Below are 20,627 nucleotides of genomic sequence, written 5' to 3'. Positions count from 1 at the left end.
GTTAGTGCCATTGGGAAATTAAACGCTTTGTGATAGATTTCCCAAAATATAATTGATCCCTAAGATACCAGCGGAAAGGCACAAAAAGGAATTGCCCAAAGTAAACAACCCCTTTAAATAAATAAAGGCCTGCATAGCAGCGACGTGACGTCCGATTCTCACCCTACAATAACATTTGGGAATTGCTAGTTAAGCTGTCCTTTAACATTCTGTAATGGATACCCACAGTGAAGCCCCCGTTATGTAAGAAATGGAAAATCTCGGTAATCGGAGCGATCAGCCACGAGCCCGGCCGCATTACCAGTTACGATCCATATCTATCTATCTAGTAAATGTTAGACTTCCTGCTATATAAGTCACCAATATTTTTTGTATTACTCACTGGTGTCAATATCCACAGGAACTGCAAAAGCAATAAACACCGGCGCCAGCTGCTGATGAGATCTGGTTACCACAGAGATCGCAAACGTCGCTCTCAATGTACAAAGTACTAAAATGTTGTATTTGGAATGTGGGATCAGATTCACGTGGTTTCTGTTTACTGAAGTCTTCACAGAAAACAAACACCAGACGATGCGCCGACAACGCCCCCTCCCTCAGCGATCAGTGTCATATCACAGGTTTCAGGTTACAACAGCAGATTTGATTTGTGCCATTTTTAGGTTCTAAAAAATCATGAGAGATTTAGGGGATGATCTCAGTTTACGGAGATAGCTACTGACTGGATTTACATACACAAATTAACAGTGAGGCAATGGAAATAGTTAAAGGGATTATGTCATGTTAAAAATGCCATCTGGTCTGCAGGCAGGAGGTTATGGAGCAAGAGGAGCTGAGCAGATTATACATATATAGGAAAAGATTCACCAAAACTTGCATTTTATTAATTGAAATCCCTGGTGTTTGTAGCATGAATCCAGTAGGCGGTCCTACTAGTGATTGACAGGCTTTCCTGTACGACTGTGCCTGCAAAATAGCTGTCAATCACTAGTAGGCCTGCCCACTGGACTTATACATACAAACACCAGGGATTTCAATGAACAAAATACAAGTTACACTTAAAATTTTCCCATAAATCCATATATCATTCCACTCAGCTTCTCTGTCTCTGTGCCATGCTGTCCACAGATCAGATGGCATGTACAATGTGACAGGTTCTCTTTACAGTGAATCATTGATTTCCTGTCTAAGAGTTGCAAAGAACAGAGGTGGAAACGGTAAGTTCGGGGAAACATAGTTTTCTATTATTTGATTCAGTATTCTCTTGTAAGAAGCTGATAAAATGCTGTAAAGGAGTCAAAGAAAGCCTGCAAGTCCTGCTTATCCTTACCACACATACTGCGGATTGGCCTCCGATATGAAGAATTAAACAAGGAGGTATAAATCAACAGTGACTGGGTGGTGGAACAGGACTCACAGCCTTTCTTAATAAGTTCGGTCAGACTTAAAGGGGTTGTTATCTAGGACTATTTTTTGGTTTTTTAACTATATGCCTGAAAACTGACACACAGATAGTTGATTGTTGGGCCCAGCGTTGATTTCTCCCAGCTCAGAGCAGTCACAGACCGTTCCTGCTGGCATTTCAGAAGCTTTCGCTGATGTCAAATTGACAGAGCAGCTTCTCTTCCAATCTGCTCTGTTGACAGGGCATGACTGCCAACGTCATGCTGATTGACATCTGGTTCCCTGCTGCCTAACTGCAGGGAGCCAGCTGTCAGTCAGAATGATGTCTGCAGTAGAACCCAGTTGACAGAGCAGCATGGAAGAGAAAGAGCTGATCTGCTGACGTTGAGCAGCTAAATCGCCGGCAGGAGCAGTAAGTGACCACTCTGTGCGGGAGTGGCTTCGTATACATTTTTTGCAAAAAACGTATCAACTAAATACCCTGTTTTTGTTATCTTTTACCAGCACTTGCTGCATATTGTTATATATATATTTTACAACACAGTATTCATGCACGTTTGTTATACTATGTGTTTTTTCTGTGTCTCAGTCTTTGGGTGGTGTTCACATTGACCTGTTCATTCTTGTGCATGTCCCATGTGTTTTTAATTTATTGATTTCTTGCTTATGCAAGCTTTGGGAGATCCCAGCCTCTCTCTTGTGGGACTTGCACATGAAGAGCCATTTTGCCCAGTGTGCCCATACCGGGCAGCACCTTTCTGAATCCTGCTCATGTAGGTACTGTTCACATGGTCAGGTTTAAATACATTAGATAGGACTGCTCCGAGAAGGGTATACCGTGACGTTGGTGGAGTGGCTTCGTAAACATTTTTTGCAAAAAACGTATCAACTAAATACCCTGTTTTTGTTATCATCTCTTACCAGCACTTGCTGCATATTGTTATATATATTTTACAACAGAGTATTCAAGCACGTTTGTCATACTATGTGTCTCAGGCAGGTAGTTAGCAACTAGCTAAAAGTTAATTCCCATAGTAAAAAACATAAATAATTAAAAAAGTATGGCAGTGAGAACACTAGAATTTATTTTTAATTATTTATTTTACTCATTTATATAGCGCCATTAATCCCACAGTGCTTTAATAATAATAATAATAATAATAATCTCTTTATTTATATAGTGCCAACATATTCCGCAGCGCTTTACAGCTCTGTCCCAGATGGGGCTCACAATCTAGTTTCCCTATCAGTATGTCTGTGGAGTGTGGGAGGAAACCGGAGTACCCAGAGGAAACCCACGCAAACACGGGGAGAACATACAAACTCCTTGCAGATGTTGCCCTTGGTGGGATTTGAACCCAGGACTCCAGCGCTATCTAGCTGGAGATAGATATATATATATATATATATATCTCTATCTATCTATCTCATGTGAAGTTATGAAACTGTGCAATATATCTTTTTAGAGAAAAATGCCTCTTTGGCCATTTATTCACCACTTTTTGTCACATTGATCTTTCACTTTCAAAAACTATTTGAATCTGTCTACAAATCTGTCAGCAGTAGTGTTGAGCATTCCGATACCGCAAGTATCGGGTATCGGCCGATACTTGCTGTATCGGAATTCCGATACCGACTTCCGATATTTTTTCAATATCGGAATTCGGCATCGGAATCGGAAGTTCAGTTGATTGACAGCCTGACGTCATCATGATGCGCGGTGTGTGCGCATCATGATGCGCCGTCATTTCGGGCCTTCCGGGGGTCTCTGCCGGCCTGCCGGGGGGCTGTGCCGGCCTGCCGGGGGGCTGTGTGGACTGCCCGGGGTCTGTACCGGCCTGCCGGGGGGCTGTGCCGGCCTGCCGGTGGTCTGTGCACCCTGTGGGGGTCTGTACCGGCCTGCCGGGGGGCTGTGCCGGCCTGCCGGTGGTCTGTGCACCCTGTGGGGGTCTGTACCGGCCTGCCGGGGGGCTGTGCCGGCCTGCCGGTGGTCTGTGCACCCTGCCGGGGGGCTGTGCCGGCCTGCCGGGGGGCTGTGCTGATGTCCGGGGGTCTGTGCAAGCATCGTCCGATGGGACTACAAGTCCCATCTGACGATGCCTGCTACCATGACAGTGATTGACACATTAGCCAATGATGGGACAGTAGTAGTCCCATCATCCGGCTAATGTGTTAAATGTTAAAAAAAAAAAAATACTACATACATACTACATGCATGCTACATACATACTACATGCTACATACATACTACATATATACTACATACATGCTACATACATGCTGCATGCTACATACATACTACATGCATGCTACATGCATGCTACATACATACTACATGCATGCTACATACATACTACATGCATGCTACATACATACTACATGCTACATACATACCACATACATACTACATACTACATATATACTACATGCATGCTACATACATACTACATGCTACATACATACCACATACATGCTACATACATACTACATATATACTACATACATACTACATATATACTACATACATACTACATGCATACTACATACATACTACATGCATGCTACATACATACTACATGCATGCTACATACATACTACATGCATGCTACATACATACTACATGCTACATACATACCACATACATACTACATACATACTACATACTACATACATACTACATGCATGCTACATACATACTACATGCTACATACATACTACATGCTACATACATACCACATACATGCTACATACATACTACATATATACTACATACATACTACATACATACTACATGCATACTACATGCATACTACATACATGCTACATGCATGCTACATGCTACATACATACCACATACATACTACATACATACTACATGCTACATACATACTACATATATACTACATGCATGCTACATACATACTACATGCTACATACATACCACATACATACTACATACATGCTACATACATGCTACATATATACTACATGCATGCTACATACATACTACATATATACTACATGCATGCTACATACATACTACATATATACTACATGCATGCTACATACATACTGCATGCTACATGCATGCTACATACATACTACATGCTACATGCATGCTACATACATACTACATATATACTACATGCATGCTACATACATACTACATGCTACATACATACCACATACATACTACATACATACTACATGCTACATACATACCACATATATACTACATACATACAATACATTCATACAATACATACATAGACATACAGTACATATAACATAGAGTAACATACTTACCAATACTTGTCACATTGTTCCCCGAAGCCATTGTCTTTTCCGGAATAAATATTAACATAACAAACCACAAAAATACTCACCCACGATCCGAAGCAGTCCACGAGTGTGTCCCACGACGATCTTGGGTAGAGAACTGCAGCATCAGATGATGCTGCCGTTCTCTACGGGCTGCAGGAATCCAATGACGGAAGGTAGGTATCCTTCCGCACTGTATTCCTCCGCCACTTAAAAAAAAAAAAGTCCCTAGTCTCACTTTATGCCATTGCTGCGTGGGAATTTCCCACACAGCAATGGCATAAAGTGAGACTAGGGACTTTTTTTTTTTTTTTTAAGTGGCGGAGGAATACAGTGCGGAAGGATACCTACCTTCCGTCATTGGATTCCTGCAGCCCGTAGAGAACGGCAGCATCAGCTGATGCTGCAGTTCTCTACCCAAGATCGTCGTGGGACACACTCGTGGACTGCTTCGGATCGTGGGTGAGTATTTTTGTGGTTTGTTATGTTAATATTTATTCCGGAAAAGACAATGGCTTCGGGGAACAATGTGACAAGTATTGGTAAGTATGTTACTCTATGTTATATGTACTGTATGTCTATGTATGTATTGTATGAATGTATTGTATGTATGTAGTATATATGTAGTATGTATGTAGCATGCATGTAGCATGCAGTATGTATGTAGCATGCATGTAGTATATATGTAGTATGTATGTAGCATGCATGTAGTATATATGTAGTATGTATGTAGCATGCATGTAGTATATATGTATGAATGTATGTAGCATGTAGTATGTATGTAGTATGTATGTGGTATGTATGTAGCATGTAGCATGTATGTAGTATGTATGTGGTATGTATGTAGCATGTAGTATGTATGTAGCATGCATGTAGTATATACGTAGTATGTATGTAGCATGTAGTATGTATGTAGCATGCATGTAGTATATATGTAGTATGTATGTAGCATGTAGTATGTATGTAGCATGCATGTAGTATATATGTAGTATGTAGCATGTAGTATGTATGTAGCATGCATGTAGTATATATGTAGTATGTAGCATGTAGTATGTATGTAGCATGCATGTAGCATGTACTATGTATGTAGCATGCATGTAGTATATATGTGTTATGTATGTAGCATGTAGTATGTATGTAGTATGTATGTAGTATATATGTGGTATGTATGTAGCATGCAGTATGTATGTAGCATGCATGTAGTATATATGTAGTATGTATGTTGCATGTAGTATTTATGTAGTATGAATGTAGCATGTATGTAGCATGTATGTAGTATGTAGTATGAATGTAGCATGTATGTAGCATGTAATTTTTTTTTTTATTTTTTTTTTTACATTCAACACATTAGCCGGATGATAGGACTATTACTGTCCCATCATTGGCTAATGTGTCAATCACTGTCATGGTAGCAGGCATCGCCCGATGGGACTTGTAGTCCCATCGGACGATGCCTGCACAGACCCCCGAAGCCTGCACAGACCACCGGCAGGCCGGCACATCCCCCCGGCAGGCCGGCACAGCCCCCCGGAGCCTGCACAGACCACCGGCAGGCCGGCACAGCCCCCCGGAGCCTGCACAGCCCCCCGGCAGGCCGGCACAGCCCCCCGGCAGGCCGGCACAGCCCACCGGAGCCTGCACAGACCCCCTGGCAGGCCGGCACAGCCCCCCGAAAGGCCCGTACAGACCCCAGAGAGGCTGTACAAGGGCAGGAAAGGGTTTTTCTTATTCCGATACCGGAAGTCCCATAGACTTGAATGGGACTTCCGGTATCGGAATCGGCGATACCGATACTTTTTTTAAAGATCGGCCGATACCATCCGATACAATACTTTGAAGTATCGGACGGTATCGCTCAACTCTAGTCAGCAGTGATGGATCAAATTTCACCTGCTGCTATATAACTCTATTTAGAAGCTGCAGAAAAATGAAAGTAAAAAAAGAAAACAAGTAGAAAGTACACAGGATTCTAGTAAAGGGGGAATAATCGCTAAAAATGCAGGATGCAAGTCAGATAATGGCCAGAAACAGCGTTATTCCTCTTATACACACACATTATAGCTTATTCTGAAAAGTCACTTGAAAGTGCAGTGTACTTTAAAATAGCTTTTGAAAGATTTCTGCTTCAATCCGTTTAATTTGGATGGTTTTTTTTTTTTTTTTTACTGGCGTGAAGAACAGTTCTAAAGAGTCATCAAAATGAGCTGATCTGAAAGCTTTGCCTGCTGTCTGGAGCTCACGCAGCTACAGAAACTGTGAACATCCACATTTTCTAAAATAAGGCACAGAGATACCATGAAGAGATAAAAGATAATAAAAAAAGTGAAAACGGAACATTAAAATAGCTGTGAGGATTTTTGCCACGGATTGGTTTAGTCTAAAAATAAAGACTTAACATTTGTCTGATGAAAACTAAGCCCCAACCCTCAGGGCTACAGACTGGTTCAGCTCAATATCATTTTTTCTGTACTCTGACAGACATTTAAAACAAAATGAAACACCTACGGTAGTTTATACCCCCCAAAAAATGATATTTGTTAAATTAGTGCTCAAAGCTTAAAGGCTCATAACATAACTGCAAACCCCCCGAAGAAGTCGACTTCCCGGCGAAACAAGTGGGAATTCGCTCACCCATTCAGGCTTGGAAACCACTCTTGGAATAGGTATTTATGTTATTCTATAATATCATAGCATCAGTCTCTTTTTTCACTTGATGGTGCATTATAACTATGCCTTTTTAAATGATGATTAGGTGTTTCCTTCATTTATTATTTCTTTATCCTTATGGGACTTACTGCCCCTTATTATAGTTGGGCTCAGTTTACATTTTAACGTGTTTTGAAGGGAAGCTATAATCAGAAAATGACTTATTGTTTGAATGAGGTTTTTTGTGTGAAACATATTTTTTTTTTTTTTTTTTAGAAGTGCTTTTTTTACACCCATATCATAATCTGTATTAAAACTAAAAATGGAAATCTTGCAATTTTCACACTGGCCACTGCAACTTTTTGGATTTTAATTTCCTGTTTCAAGAAACAACACATGTATATAGCCACAAAGAACAGACCCAATCTTTTTTATTGAGGCATCTAATGAGAGTGTTAAAAAAAGGTAATAATGCCTAGCCTATTGTGACTGGTGGATCCAGTGTTATTAGAGGTGTTACCCGTCATTGAAATCCTGTCTCTAATGGTAATGAGCCTGCTGAAAACGGTTTCTGAAAAAACAAACCAACAGGAAATATAAGTCTAAAATAGCCCCAGTGGGCCAGTGTTACATAGATTTGAAATTATCTTAGTGCTCACCCTTTGTTTTTTATTCTCCATATCCACAAACTATGCCACAAATGGTTTAGAAGACCGGTCTCACCTCTAGGACTCTTACATATAGGATAGATATGGCCGCTTTTGTTAGTCCTTTTCTGCTAACCACTTCACCCCTCGGGTGATTTTCCTTTTTTTTATTTTTGTTTTTCCATCCCCTTCTTCTAAGAGCTGTAACTTTTGTATTTTTCCGTCAATATAGCCATATGAGAGCTTGTTTTATTGCGGGACAAATTGTACGTTTGAATGATATTTTTCATTCTACCACACAGTGTACTGGAAAATGGGGAAAAAAATTCCAAGTGTGGTGAAATTGTAAAAAGCGCAATTCCACAATTGTTTGTTTTTTTGTTTGTTTTATTTACCATGTTCACTATATGGTAAAACTGACCCAGCAATATGATTCCCCAGGTCAGTACAAATACATAGATAAAAAAAATATATACATGTTTGTTATTTGCGTGATGGAAAAGAAATGCAGAAATTTGTAAGAAAAAAATATTTTGCTTTTGTCGCCATTTTTCCCGTTACGTTTACATTTTTTTCGGGATCTGGGGCTGGATGAGTTCTTATTAATACAATTTTAGGGTAGATACAATGTTTTGATGGTCTCATTGCATGTTATTGCAATGTTACGGTGGCAAAAAAAAAAAATAATTGTGGCATTTTTTTTTCTCGTTACGCTATTTAACAATTGGGTTAATTTATCTTATACTTTGATAGAGCGGACATTTTTGAAAGCAGCGACACCAAGTATTTATTTTTTTAATTGTTTTATTTTCAATAGGGCAAAAAGGGGGCGATTTAAGCTTTTCTTTTTTTCATATTTTTATTCCTTTTTTTCTACTTTTCACTTTACTTAGGCGACTTGAAGCTGTGATCGTCTGATCGCTTGTGCTATACATAGCAGGGCTTCAGCACACCAGGATGGTAATGACCGACACGCGGGTCATGAGCAGACCCATAGCTGTCATGAAAACTCACTGGTACCCAACAATCATATCGTGGGCATGCCGATGGGAGCATGTGTTATATTCCGCTGTCAGAGATTGATATTGGGATTTAACAGCTACATGACATGACAAATATACGTCATATGTCATGAAGGGGTTCAAGTCTACAGTAGTTACAGAGAGAGAAAAATAAGCAGGAGGCGTAGTATGTGATGTACATACATCATGAATATTATTGATGGGAATACTACTTTTTGACTTTTGCTCCAAATTGTAAAGACTTTATGTCCATTACCTGTACTTAATAGTGGAAGGTTGGAAGGAGGATTACACGACCTAAACAGTGTTGGATTAATGAGTCATCCATAAATGGAGACAGTGATGCTTCAGTAAGATGGCACGACCTGTCAGGGTGAAGGCCAAAGCTACTGGCTTATCGCTTGTCAAATGTCGGTATGTCGGCCCAAATTTTTGTTCAGTGCTAGAAGTTTAAGCTACTGTAAGTGAAATTTACAGGTAGGGGAAAGCTGATTTATGGAAAAAGCGAGATCTTTCAATCGAAAATGTTATTATCTGGAAGCCTTCCTCCAACTTAAATTCATTTTTGCTTCTCTCTCTGACACCTCTTCTTGGCGTTCTTGTCTTTCTATATTTTTCTGATAAAGAGAGAAAAGCACGTGGCTTAATTTGAATGACAGAAGAATATCTTTAGATTTGGACCAAACATAACCAAGAAGGTCTCGAGCTACAAAACAAAGGTCACGCATGTCTCGACCGCCGAGAAACTGCTTAGATCAATTCGTTTCTCGTCACTTTTTATACAGCAGTCAAGACTGCAGACATAACAACTTGACAAGTCCCTCGCAGTAGAACAGACAATTATCTTTTGACTTGCAGCCTTCAGCAAGAAACCAGGAAAGTTAAAAAAACAAATCTAAAGAACACATTCAGCCCAACTGGAAGCTACAACATAGGCCATTTTTATTCTGCAAGGGAAGCTCAGTCCTCCTAATTAACTCGTTATTTATCAGTGTTAATAGCAGCAGAGGTGTATCATTGCCTTAGGCAATAAAATCCAATATATGGCTAGGTTTTTGTTAATGGGAAAACACCTTATTGACACCTAATATAAATGAGAGATACACCACTTCAAAAGGGGTTGTCAGATATGGGAAATCCATTTCCATATTGTTGTTGAGTATATAGACATCTTATTGGGACAACCCTTACTCTGGGGGGCTCACTATGACCCAGCAACTGCAAAGAGTGGTTCCCACTTTGGTAGACGCTACATTCACGTATGTTACGGTTGCCCACTTAATTAAACAAGTGCCACAAAATACTACTTTGTCCAAATGGAGCTACTCCAGCTAAGACGTCTTCATCTTATGAAGGAATTGTCCATATAGGACTTTTTTTTGTTTTTCATATTTTGGAAGAGTAAGGGGCTGATGCACCAAAAAGTTATATACACCAGACTCAATTTTTAAAAAGATGAAAAAGAAGTATTTATTATTAAATTACCTGGGTTAACGACAGGCATAATGTATTCACCATTCTTCTGCCTGGTTTCAAAACGCTCTAACTTCTGATTTTCATATCTTTTCCTTCCTTCCTCTTCTTGCCCTGGCTTTTCATACTACAATAAAAAAAGAATTGAAGTCAATGGATAGATAATTAGTCAGAAATGTTCTCTTATTTTGGACATATAAAAAAAACAAACAAAAATAAGACAATGGAAGAGCTTATCGAAAGGAATAACAAAAGGATGATTAGTAAGAAGATTGAAATGAAGATAACACAAATCATAAAAACATCATTGAGTAGTCTGAGGACCCAGGAGTATATTGTACAAAAACTGTATTCAATTGCCCACCAGTAATAGAAATTCAATAATAACAGGATTATACACTGAAGTTCTATCCTTCGAATAAGCCATTGATCACACTTTGATGGCCTATTCTGTAGGCAGCTCATCATCGATCAGCGGAATATCCAGAAATGGTGTTATCTAGTTATGAGTGAGTATACTCATTACTCGAGATTTCCTGAGCATGCTAGGGTGATCTCTGAGGTTTAGTTTCTGTAGCCGCAGCTGTTAGACAGCCTGAATACATGTGGGGATTTTCTAACAAACAGGCAATCCCCACATGTATTCAGGCTGTCCAAGAGCCGCAAATCATGCGGCTACAGCAACAGAAACTAAATCTCCGAGCACATCCAAATACTCGGAGATCACCCGAGCATGCTCGGGAAATCTCGAGTAATGAGTATACTCGCTCATCACTAGTGTTATCCAATTCAACTTCTTTGTTCTAACTGTCTGCGGTGGTCAAAGCTCCAGTATCCAGCCGAGATGAACTAAGGAGATTGAAATAAAAAAAATGGTGTACATGCCTTTTTTTACATTGTCAATCCAGTTTAGCCAGCTGGATAAGGAGATGTAGAATTGAAAGCGTCTAAAAAAAACACTAATATTGAATTTCCTTTCCTAGAAGCCAGATGAATAAAGGGGTTCTAGGGGTAATATGTTCTCATTATATGGGGATTGGATTCTGTAAAAATAACAAAAAAAAAAATCAATCATACTCACCTACAGTTACACTCGTAGATGCAGTGTAGGCCACTCTGTGGTCTGCCATGGCAGAGACCCTGCAGCTTGTGATAGGTTTGTGATAGTTCTTCAACAGAAAATCTTCTGGTGACGCCGTTGATTGGTTCCATAATGCCACTATCCAGAACGATCAATGAAGCAAGAGCAACCGCCCCCCCCAGGCTGGCTGAGGAATGGTGCCCACCTGAACAGACAACGTGGGCCAACCCTTTAGCAGGTTTACATATTGTATTTTAAATAGGATCACTGGAGATCAGACTGATTACACTTTGATGGCTTATTCCTAGGGTAATTATCACCAATCAGTAGAACATTTTGACATGTTATTACTAAATTCAGGTAACTTGGCCCCTTTGCTCTAGAGATTTGAGGGGCCAGCGCTGTGGCACAAAAGTTGAGATTGCTCTGCCTGGATGAACAGTGGAGGGGAGCGCCACGGCTCTTTCATCCTACTGACCATGGGGATCCTATGATTAGACAGATACTGATCACACAGCCACAGGACAACCCCTAATGAAATAGAAGTCCGCGTTTGTTGGTCCAGCCTTATTTATACATATAAAAGTTAATTTCTGCTGTCTTATGTCCGTTCTTTATGTACAACCAAACAGGGCCAATATGCACCAAATTTGGAGCACGGGTAAACCAAGCGCTTCTGAAGGCATTAGGCCAGGTTACAGCGCTCTAGAACCCAATATTCTCAAGATTTGTGCCAAAAAAAAACCAAACAAATATTAATTAACAGCTAAAACAACATACCCAAATTTATCATATACACTGCGTGCAGAATTATTAGGTAAGTTGTATTTGACAGGATTCTTTTTATTACTGAACAACAACTATGTTCTCAATCAACCCAAAAGACTCAAATATCAAAGCTTAATATTTTTGGAAGTTGGAGTGGGTTTTTTTTTAGATTTGGCTATCTTAGGAGGATATCTGTTTTTTCAGGTAACCATTACTGTGCAGAATTATTAGGCAACTTAATAAAAACCAAATATATACCCATCTCACTTGTTTATTTTCATCAGGTAAACCAATATAACAACACAAAATTTAGAAATAAACATTTTTGACATTCAAAAACAAAAAAAAAAAAAATCCGTGTTCAATATAGCCACCTTTCTTTACGATGACACTCAAAAGCCTTCCATCCATAGATTCTGTCAGTTGCTTGATCTGTTTACGATCAACATTGCATGCAGCAGCCACCACAGCCTCCCAGACACTGATCCGGGAGGTGTACTGTTTTCCTTCTCTGTAGATCTCACATTTTATGAGGGACCTCAGGTTCTCTATGGGGTTCAGATCAGGTGAACAAGGGGGCCATGTCATTATTTTTTCTTCTTTTAGACCTTTACTGGCCAGCCACGCTGTGGAGTATTTGGATGCATGTGATGGAGCATTGTCCTGCATGAAAATCATGTTTTTCTTGAACGATACCGACTTCTTCCTGTACCACTGCTTGAAGAAGGTGTCTTCCAGAAACTGGCATGTGTCTTCCAGAAATTGGCAGTAGGTCTGGGAGTTGAGCTTCACTCCATACTCAACCCGAAAAGGTCTCACAAGTTCATCTTTGATGATACCAGTCCATACCAATACCCCACCTCCACCTTGCTGGCGTCTGAGTCGGAGTGGAGCTCTCTGCCCTTTACTGATCCAGCCTCGGGACCAACCATCTGGCCCATCAAGCGTCACTCTCATTTCATCAGTCCATAAAACCTTAGAAAAATCAGTCTTAAGATATTTCTTGGCCCGGTCTTGACATTTTATCTTATGTTTCTTGTTGAAAAGTGGTAATTTTTCAGCCTTCCTTACCTTGGCCATGTCCCTGAGTCTGGTACACGTTGTGCTTTTTGATACTCCAGTAACGTTGCAGCTCTGAAATATGGCAAAACTGGTGGCAAATGGCATCTTGACGCTTGATTTTCCTTAATTCATGGGCAGTTATTTTGCACCTTTTTTTTTATCAACACACTTCTTGCGACCCTGTTGGCTATATGCCATGAAACGCTTGATTGTTCGGTGATCACGCTTCAAAAGTTTGGCAATTTTACAGGTAAATCAAGCTCTTACGAAGGTTTCAAATTGGGTTTCAGCTCTCTAGAACCTACCTTTCTCGAGACATTTGCAACAATAAGAAAAAAATAGAACAGAAAAGCAAATATCAGCAGCAAGCAAAGACTATAACCACACACAAACAACATACATTTAAAACAAATACACCCATTCGAAGCATACTAATTCTACTAGTACCTTACAAGAATAAATAGTAGAGCACAAAACAACTGATAAGCACATAATATCCAAAAATGCAAGAATACCAAAAGAAGGATGACCCTTCAGTATAATCTATATAGTTGAGAGATCACAGATACAGGTAGACCATAACATTGCAAACCCCCAACAAACCGGTCTGTGTTGGGGTCAAAGACCATGGATTCCTAAAATACTAAAGTTTCTTATTTTATCCACAAAAGTGAACTTTCCCAGATGTGAATGACTGCAAAAGGTAAATCTCCCATGATGCAACTTCTCAGTTCTATTGCTAAGGTCTTCCACATGAAACATGGACACATGCCACACACATGTTGTGTGTTCATGCACTGGTCACGCACTGCTCAACAGTATCTAATTCAGTCTGACAGACAGTGCTCTGTATGGATGAGAGGCAGGTACCCTGTTACTATCCTGTCCCGGCTCTAGGACTGGGTTCAGCTACTTCCTTTAATTGTGGCTGGCTCCCTCTGTTCCAGTGCTTGTCGGGTTACAATGGTAACATGTCACATTTCTGTAGCCCACATCAGGCGAGTTGTTGGGTAGTTCAGCATCCTTACTTCTACCATGTTTTTGGATTCTGTCATATGTGTTACAAACTCAGCTCTTCTTTCCCTAAAAGGGAGTCTCCTGTCAAACTCCTCTCTCTGCATCACCTTTTTCTCAGGGGTGGACAGAGACAGAACAGGGCCCATGTGCAAGAACCATATACAGATCCTTTGCAGTTCAATAACTGCTCTTATTGCACCAGTTTATAGGTCTGCTAGATAAGCTAACTAGTGCTTTGGAGATGAAAATGGGCCCCATTTCCTCTTAGTCCTTGTGTTGCTGGACAGATAGCACCACTGGTATTTCCGTCCCTTGCTCTGGAACAGTAGCAACAAGTATGAAGACATGCACTTTGGATTAAAAGAGCCAAGAATGCAGAAAGACACTTTGATAAATCAAGGTGCAGTCTGCATACTTGTTTCTGCTGTTCCAAAATATCATTCTGTATTATCGGCTCTACTATTCAAAGGAGCCCATCGCAAACACAGCTCAGCTGTTCCATCACTATGGTGCCATCCAGCATACCCAGCTCTGCTGTCTTTTCACGACTAAGGTGCCAGCTAACATACTTCACTGTCTTTTCATGCCTCAAGTGCCATCTGCCTATCCAGCATTGATATTCCAGGTGTCATTCAGCATATCCACTGCGCTAAAAAAATGCCTCTAGTCCTTGTTGCTCATCCAGACCTATGATTTAGATAATCCACCTTACCTGATGAGCCATAATGTACCCTGAAGGAGTTATTTGCAGATGGGGTTGTGCTTGGCTAATATCCCTGGTTATTTTGCAAGGTTTGCTAAAATTTTATACAATACATGGTATAACAATGTTTCACTGTAAAATAGGTGACGAGAACTTAGGGGGACACAATCTTATGGGAGGGGACTTGGTTTGCTCCACTAAGTTTCATCAATGATCGTGAAGGAGATCACCTGGAATAAATCTATGGCCACTATACCGCAGAGGACTGGAGCCTATATTTAGCCATAGTGAAAAGTGCAATCTAAATGTACAGAGATCACAGGATATAAACATGGTGATAATTGAGTCACATGTGAGATGATTTGCTCTTATATACAATCCCCCTGTGTTTACAGCAGTGGAAAATTTTAATTTAATTTTCCACTAAAGCATATTTTTCTGCTTAGCTATCAAGTGAATACTGTGATGGAAAAAATGGAATTTAGCCGGCCAAAAAAACAAATTATCAGACTGGGACTAGAGCGCAGACATGGATTTCAGATTTCTGCTAGAAGAATTTGGTTGTTCGTTCACATTCCTGATCCAGATTTATTCCTGTCCTAACATTCAACAATAAAATCTCATTTAGACAGAAAAGATTTCTTTTCTATAGAACATGGAATATGGGAACGGTTCCAATTGTTGCATAATAAAATATTAATGTTTTGAAATTCTGAAATATTCTGGGGCTTCTTCTAAATTCACAGAACTAGTTGCCTTTTTTTATGAAAATTAACATGGTTTAATGGTGCATAGATTTAATAGGGAAGCTGAATTCTAACATATTGTAGCACAGCTGGTGTATTTTGTGTCAGTAACACAGCCGCAAATCTAATGGTCGTCCAATGACCGGGCCATGGTTTGGGGCAAAAATTTGCCCTTACACTCATGTGAATTATTTTTTTGCATTGTTAAGGATTAGAGATGGGGGTATCCGAACAGTAAAGTTCAGCGTCCATACTGAACACCTACTCTTCGGGCACAGACACCAAACACGGAATTCACCAGGAAGTCCGTATTACTGTTCAGATTTGGCCCCCATGAACACGGGGTGTTTGTAAAATCATCACCGCCGGTCAGACAGCCTCGGTTCCCACGCTGTCAAATGACAGCGTGTGAACGCAGTTATGATCGGAGTTATAAAATTTATTATTAGAAATAAAACAAAACCCTTTTCCATTTTTATTTAAAAATAAACACAGTTATACTCACCTAACGCTCAATTCCACTGAAGCCCTCCTGTAATAAAACAAAAATAAAAAAACAACAATATCCCTCACATGTCTGTCGTTCTGTCCCACGCCATAATGCATGTCTGGGAGACAAACCATTTTCAACCTGGACGGTGCCAAGATGCGACCGTCCATGCTGAGAACCACTGGTGAATAAGCTGCTGCAGCGCAGCATCAGTGACCGGCGGTGACGTCATCGAGGTTACTGTCGGTCACTAAGGCTGCATTTCCATACGGGCTGCACTGCAGCGACCTCAGTGAGATCCCCGCAAGCACGGTGAGAAGGTCTCACGGTGCAGAGGTGAGTTCACTGCAGTTCGCCGGGAAAATTTCACTGTGGTGAACTCACCTCTGCACCGTAAGTTCTTCTTTAAGTCTGACAAAACTTTAGAGAGCCTGTGAGTCTTGTTCCATCCATCACCCAGGCACTGAAGATTTACACCTCCTTATTTAATTCTTCATATAGGAATCCAATCGGCAGTGTGTGGTCAATATATTGAGAGAATGAAAATTTTGATGGCACTGCTTCTTTAACAATTTTCCCACCGGAAGGGTCACAAGTTATTTTTCCCCATTAAAATTGTAATATACAAGAATAAGCAATTGTTATGAATTTATTAAAGTTGGGGGTCAATCTCAATCAGTCATTTCAACCAACTTTGCATAAATCAATAGTACTTTGTCTTTCTCCTACCTCTTGAACTCAGCCTTTACTCGAAAAACCAGCTATAATAATATAATAACTATCTTGGTCAAAACAAGACAGACCGCCACCTTACTGATGGATCAGATTACTGCAGCCCATTGAAGTTTATGGAGAGAGGAGAGGCGGGTAATTGTGATACATTTAGCATAGAATATCTTCCCTATAGTATATAGAGATACTCTCTGCTTATGGGGGCAGTCTATGGCTGGGCCACTGCATATGGGATCATTGTTTGTGAATGGGGCACTCTTGCAGGTACTATACATAGGGCACTCACTGATGGGCACTGCATATAGAAGGAAGTTTCTTACAGGTACTGTACATGTGGATAGCATCCATAATTACATATGGGTGCACTAACTTTTTAAGAGTGGGGGCTTATAATGTCACTCTGTCTGGCAGCGAGTTTGAGGATCCTCTATCAGGCACTATACTGTGATCACTCTCTAGCAGGCACTGTTTTGTCATTGATTGTCTGGTATATTTGGGTCACATACATTTTTTTCACTTACATTTTTTTCCTTTATAGGGTTTTCTAGGGGCAGTGAGGGTAAACCGTCGATAAGCGTGGGGCGCCACTTCGTTCCTTAGGGTACCAACCTCCACATGGTAGGGTTACTATTAGGACAATATTAGGGCCAGTGACCCTACTCCTCACCTTTCTAGCTCCACCCTGTTTAGTATATAAGACCCTCCTTTTTAATTACTCATTTATTAAGTTTATATACATAGTAGGTTGGGTCATTTTTGTTTGTTTTGAGGCACTGTCATGTACTACGCTTTGTAAGGACCTTTGCTACCAGCTAGTACAATATGCTACTACTAAAAATAGTACTTATATGTATCAGATAACTATATAAGTACTATCCCCCTGAACTCACATTATCCTTCTGCGGAACATAAATGACATTTTGCTTTCCAAACCTCTAACACAGACTGAGATAAAGGACTCTCAAAACACAGAATCTAACAAGCCCTCTAGTCTAAAATCTCTCCTCTAACCCAGAAATACAATCCTGCTCATTCCTCTCAGCTCATTTATGCAATTAATTTGCCCATTTTCCGGCTGAAATACAGAATTAAACCTCGGTGCCGGCTTGCTCGGGTTTCATGCTGTCTTTTCATTGTCATTGAAAAGCTTTTCTGTGCACAAATTCCTGTGGGCTCTCTTGATGTTGTACTTGGCTCCTGCTCATGGGCTCCAATGGGCAAATCTACCAGGATTTCTACTTACCGTATATACTTGTGCATAAGCTGAGATTTTCAGCCCATTTTTTTGGGCTGAAAGTCCCCCTCTCGGCTTATACACGAGTCATATACCTGGGGGTCGGCGGGGGAGGCGGAGCGGGGGTGTCAAAATTATACTTACCCCCCGGCGCGGTCTCTACAGTCCCCCGCTTCTCCACGGTCTCCCTTCCTGCCTTCAGCGGTCACGTGGTACCGCTAATTAAACTCATGAATATGCGCATATTCATGAGTGTAATGAGCGGTATCACGTGACCGCTGAAGGTAGCAAGGGAGACCGGGGAGAAACGGGGCTGCAGAGAGCGCACCAGAAGGGGGTAAGTATGGCCATATTCACCTGTCCACCGGTCTATTGCTGCTCATCGCTCTCTGCTGTGTCCTCTGCCTGTGACGTTTAGCCAGCAGAGGGCACGATGAAATGGTTACTGCGTGCCGTGCCCTCTGCTGCCTGAACGTCACTGACAGATGACGTGGCAGGCAGCGGTGAGGTGCGATGGACCAGGGGACAGGAGAATATCTCAGGTGCCGGGTCCTGAGCAGGAGAGGTGAGTATGGCATTTTTTTTTGCAGCAGCAGCATATGGGGGCATAATATATGGAGCATCTTATGGGACACCATATGGGGGCATATTCTATGGAGCAGTATATGGGGGCATAATATATGGAGCATCTTATGGGGGCAGCATATGGGGGCATATTCTATGGAGCAGCATATGGGGGCATAATATAGGGAGCATCGTATGGGGCAGCATATGGAGTCATAATATAGGGAGCATCTTATGGAGCAGCATATGGGGGTATATTCTATGGAGCAGCATATGGGGGCATATTCTATGGAGCAGCATATGGGGGCATAATATATGGAGCATCTTATGGGGGCAGCATATGGTGGCATATTCTATGGAGCAGAATATGGGGCATATTCTATGGGGCAGCATATGGGGGCATATTCTATGGAGCATCTTATGGGGGAATAATCTATGGAGCATCTTATGGGGGCATAATCAATGGAGCATCTTATGGGGGCATAATCTATAGAGCATCTTATGGGGGCATAATCTATGGAGCATCTTATGGGGCCATAACCTTTATGGAGCATTATATGGGGCATATTATTCTATGGAGCATCTTATGGGGGCATTATTAACCTTTATGCAGCATTATATGGGGTGTATTTTGTATGGAGCATCTTATGGGGCCCATCATGAACTGTATGGAGCATTATATGGGGCTTCTGATTCAATATGGATATTCAAAAACATTTAACCTACTGATGTCTCAATTAATTTTACTTTTATTGGTATCTATTTTTATTTTTGAAATTTACCAGTAGCTGCTGCATTTTCCACCCTAGGCTTATACGCGAGTCAATATGTTTTCCCAGTTTTTTTGTGGCAAAATTAGGGGGGTCGGCTTATACACAGATCGGCTTATACACGAGTATATACGGTAGATCATTTTCCCCAAAAAAACAGAAAAGAAAAATTATCAGAAATGTTTTTGAAAGTCTGTGGAAGACCACCCACAACTGACCTCAGATGATCATTTCCTGGCAAAACTATATGGCCAAATAATATTGGGACACTTACAATTTATACCTGAAGTAGGTTTTATGACCTCCCATTCTAAATCCAAATGTATTGATATCTATATAACCAAAACAAAATTCCACATGGTCAGGTGGGAAAAATAAGGAGTAATACCATTATACATTTATATTTGTGGTTATGAACTGGTGAAGGACATTTATCTATGAGACTTCATTGATAACTCTTGACAGATATATATATTCTTTTCTTTCACCATAGAAGAATCCTGTTTACTCCTGACTTCTTTGACCTTAATGGTCTCTTTTTTCGGTTTTCATGTATTGATATCTAGTTTGCCTTCACTTTGAAGCTACAATAGCTTCCACTCTTATTTGTGGCCTGATGAAGACACCAATTAAGTAGCGAAACGCATCGTTTGTATATCTTACCAATAAAGGAGCCTTTTATTCTTTGAGCGGTCGTTATCAGCATTGCCTGTGTCTTGCATTTTTGCTACATCATTGTGACTCTTCTAGGAAAGGTTTTCTTCAGTAATATGGATGTGCTTGAGGGACATTTTTGGCCCCTTCATGATTCATCTATAAGATCACTTGTGAGGTCAGACACTAATGTTGGAGTAGAGGGCCGGGCTCACAAAATCCACTCTTGCTCATCCCAAAAGTGTTGAGGTCCAGGCTTTGTGCAGTCAGTCAAGTTCTTCCATATTAAACTT

The 20,627-nt window shown here is 40.6% G+C and overlaps 1 protein-coding gene across 7 annotated transcripts in view; it reads right to left on the bottom strand.

The window, feature by feature from the left end:
- ACOT7 (acyl-CoA thioesterase 7) overlaps positions 1–20,627 on the bottom strand; it is a 313,478-nt gene that overhangs the window by 179,238 nt on the left and 113,613 nt on the right. For all 7 annotated transcript variants that reach the window (XM_073561759.1, XM_073561758.1, XM_073561756.1 and 4 more), the window contains one exon: positions 10,526–10,640. In XM_073561759.1, coding sequence (XP_073417860.1) covers positions 10,526–10,640 — 115 coding nt within the window. The remainder of the gene's footprint in view (positions 1–10,525; positions 10,641–20,627) is intronic.

Source organism: Dendrobates tinctorius, unplaced genomic scaffold (genome assembly GCF_039654945.1).
Source record: "Dendrobates tinctorius isolate UK_male_01 unplaced genomic scaffold, ASM3965494v1 ptg000326l, whole genome shotgun sequence".
Lineage (NCBI taxonomy): Eukaryota > Metazoa > Chordata > Amphibia > Anura > Dendrobatidae > Dendrobates > Dendrobates tinctorius.
The sequence above is the reverse complement of the archived record's forward strand: the minus strand, read 5'-3'. Positions and strand labels throughout refer to the sequence as shown.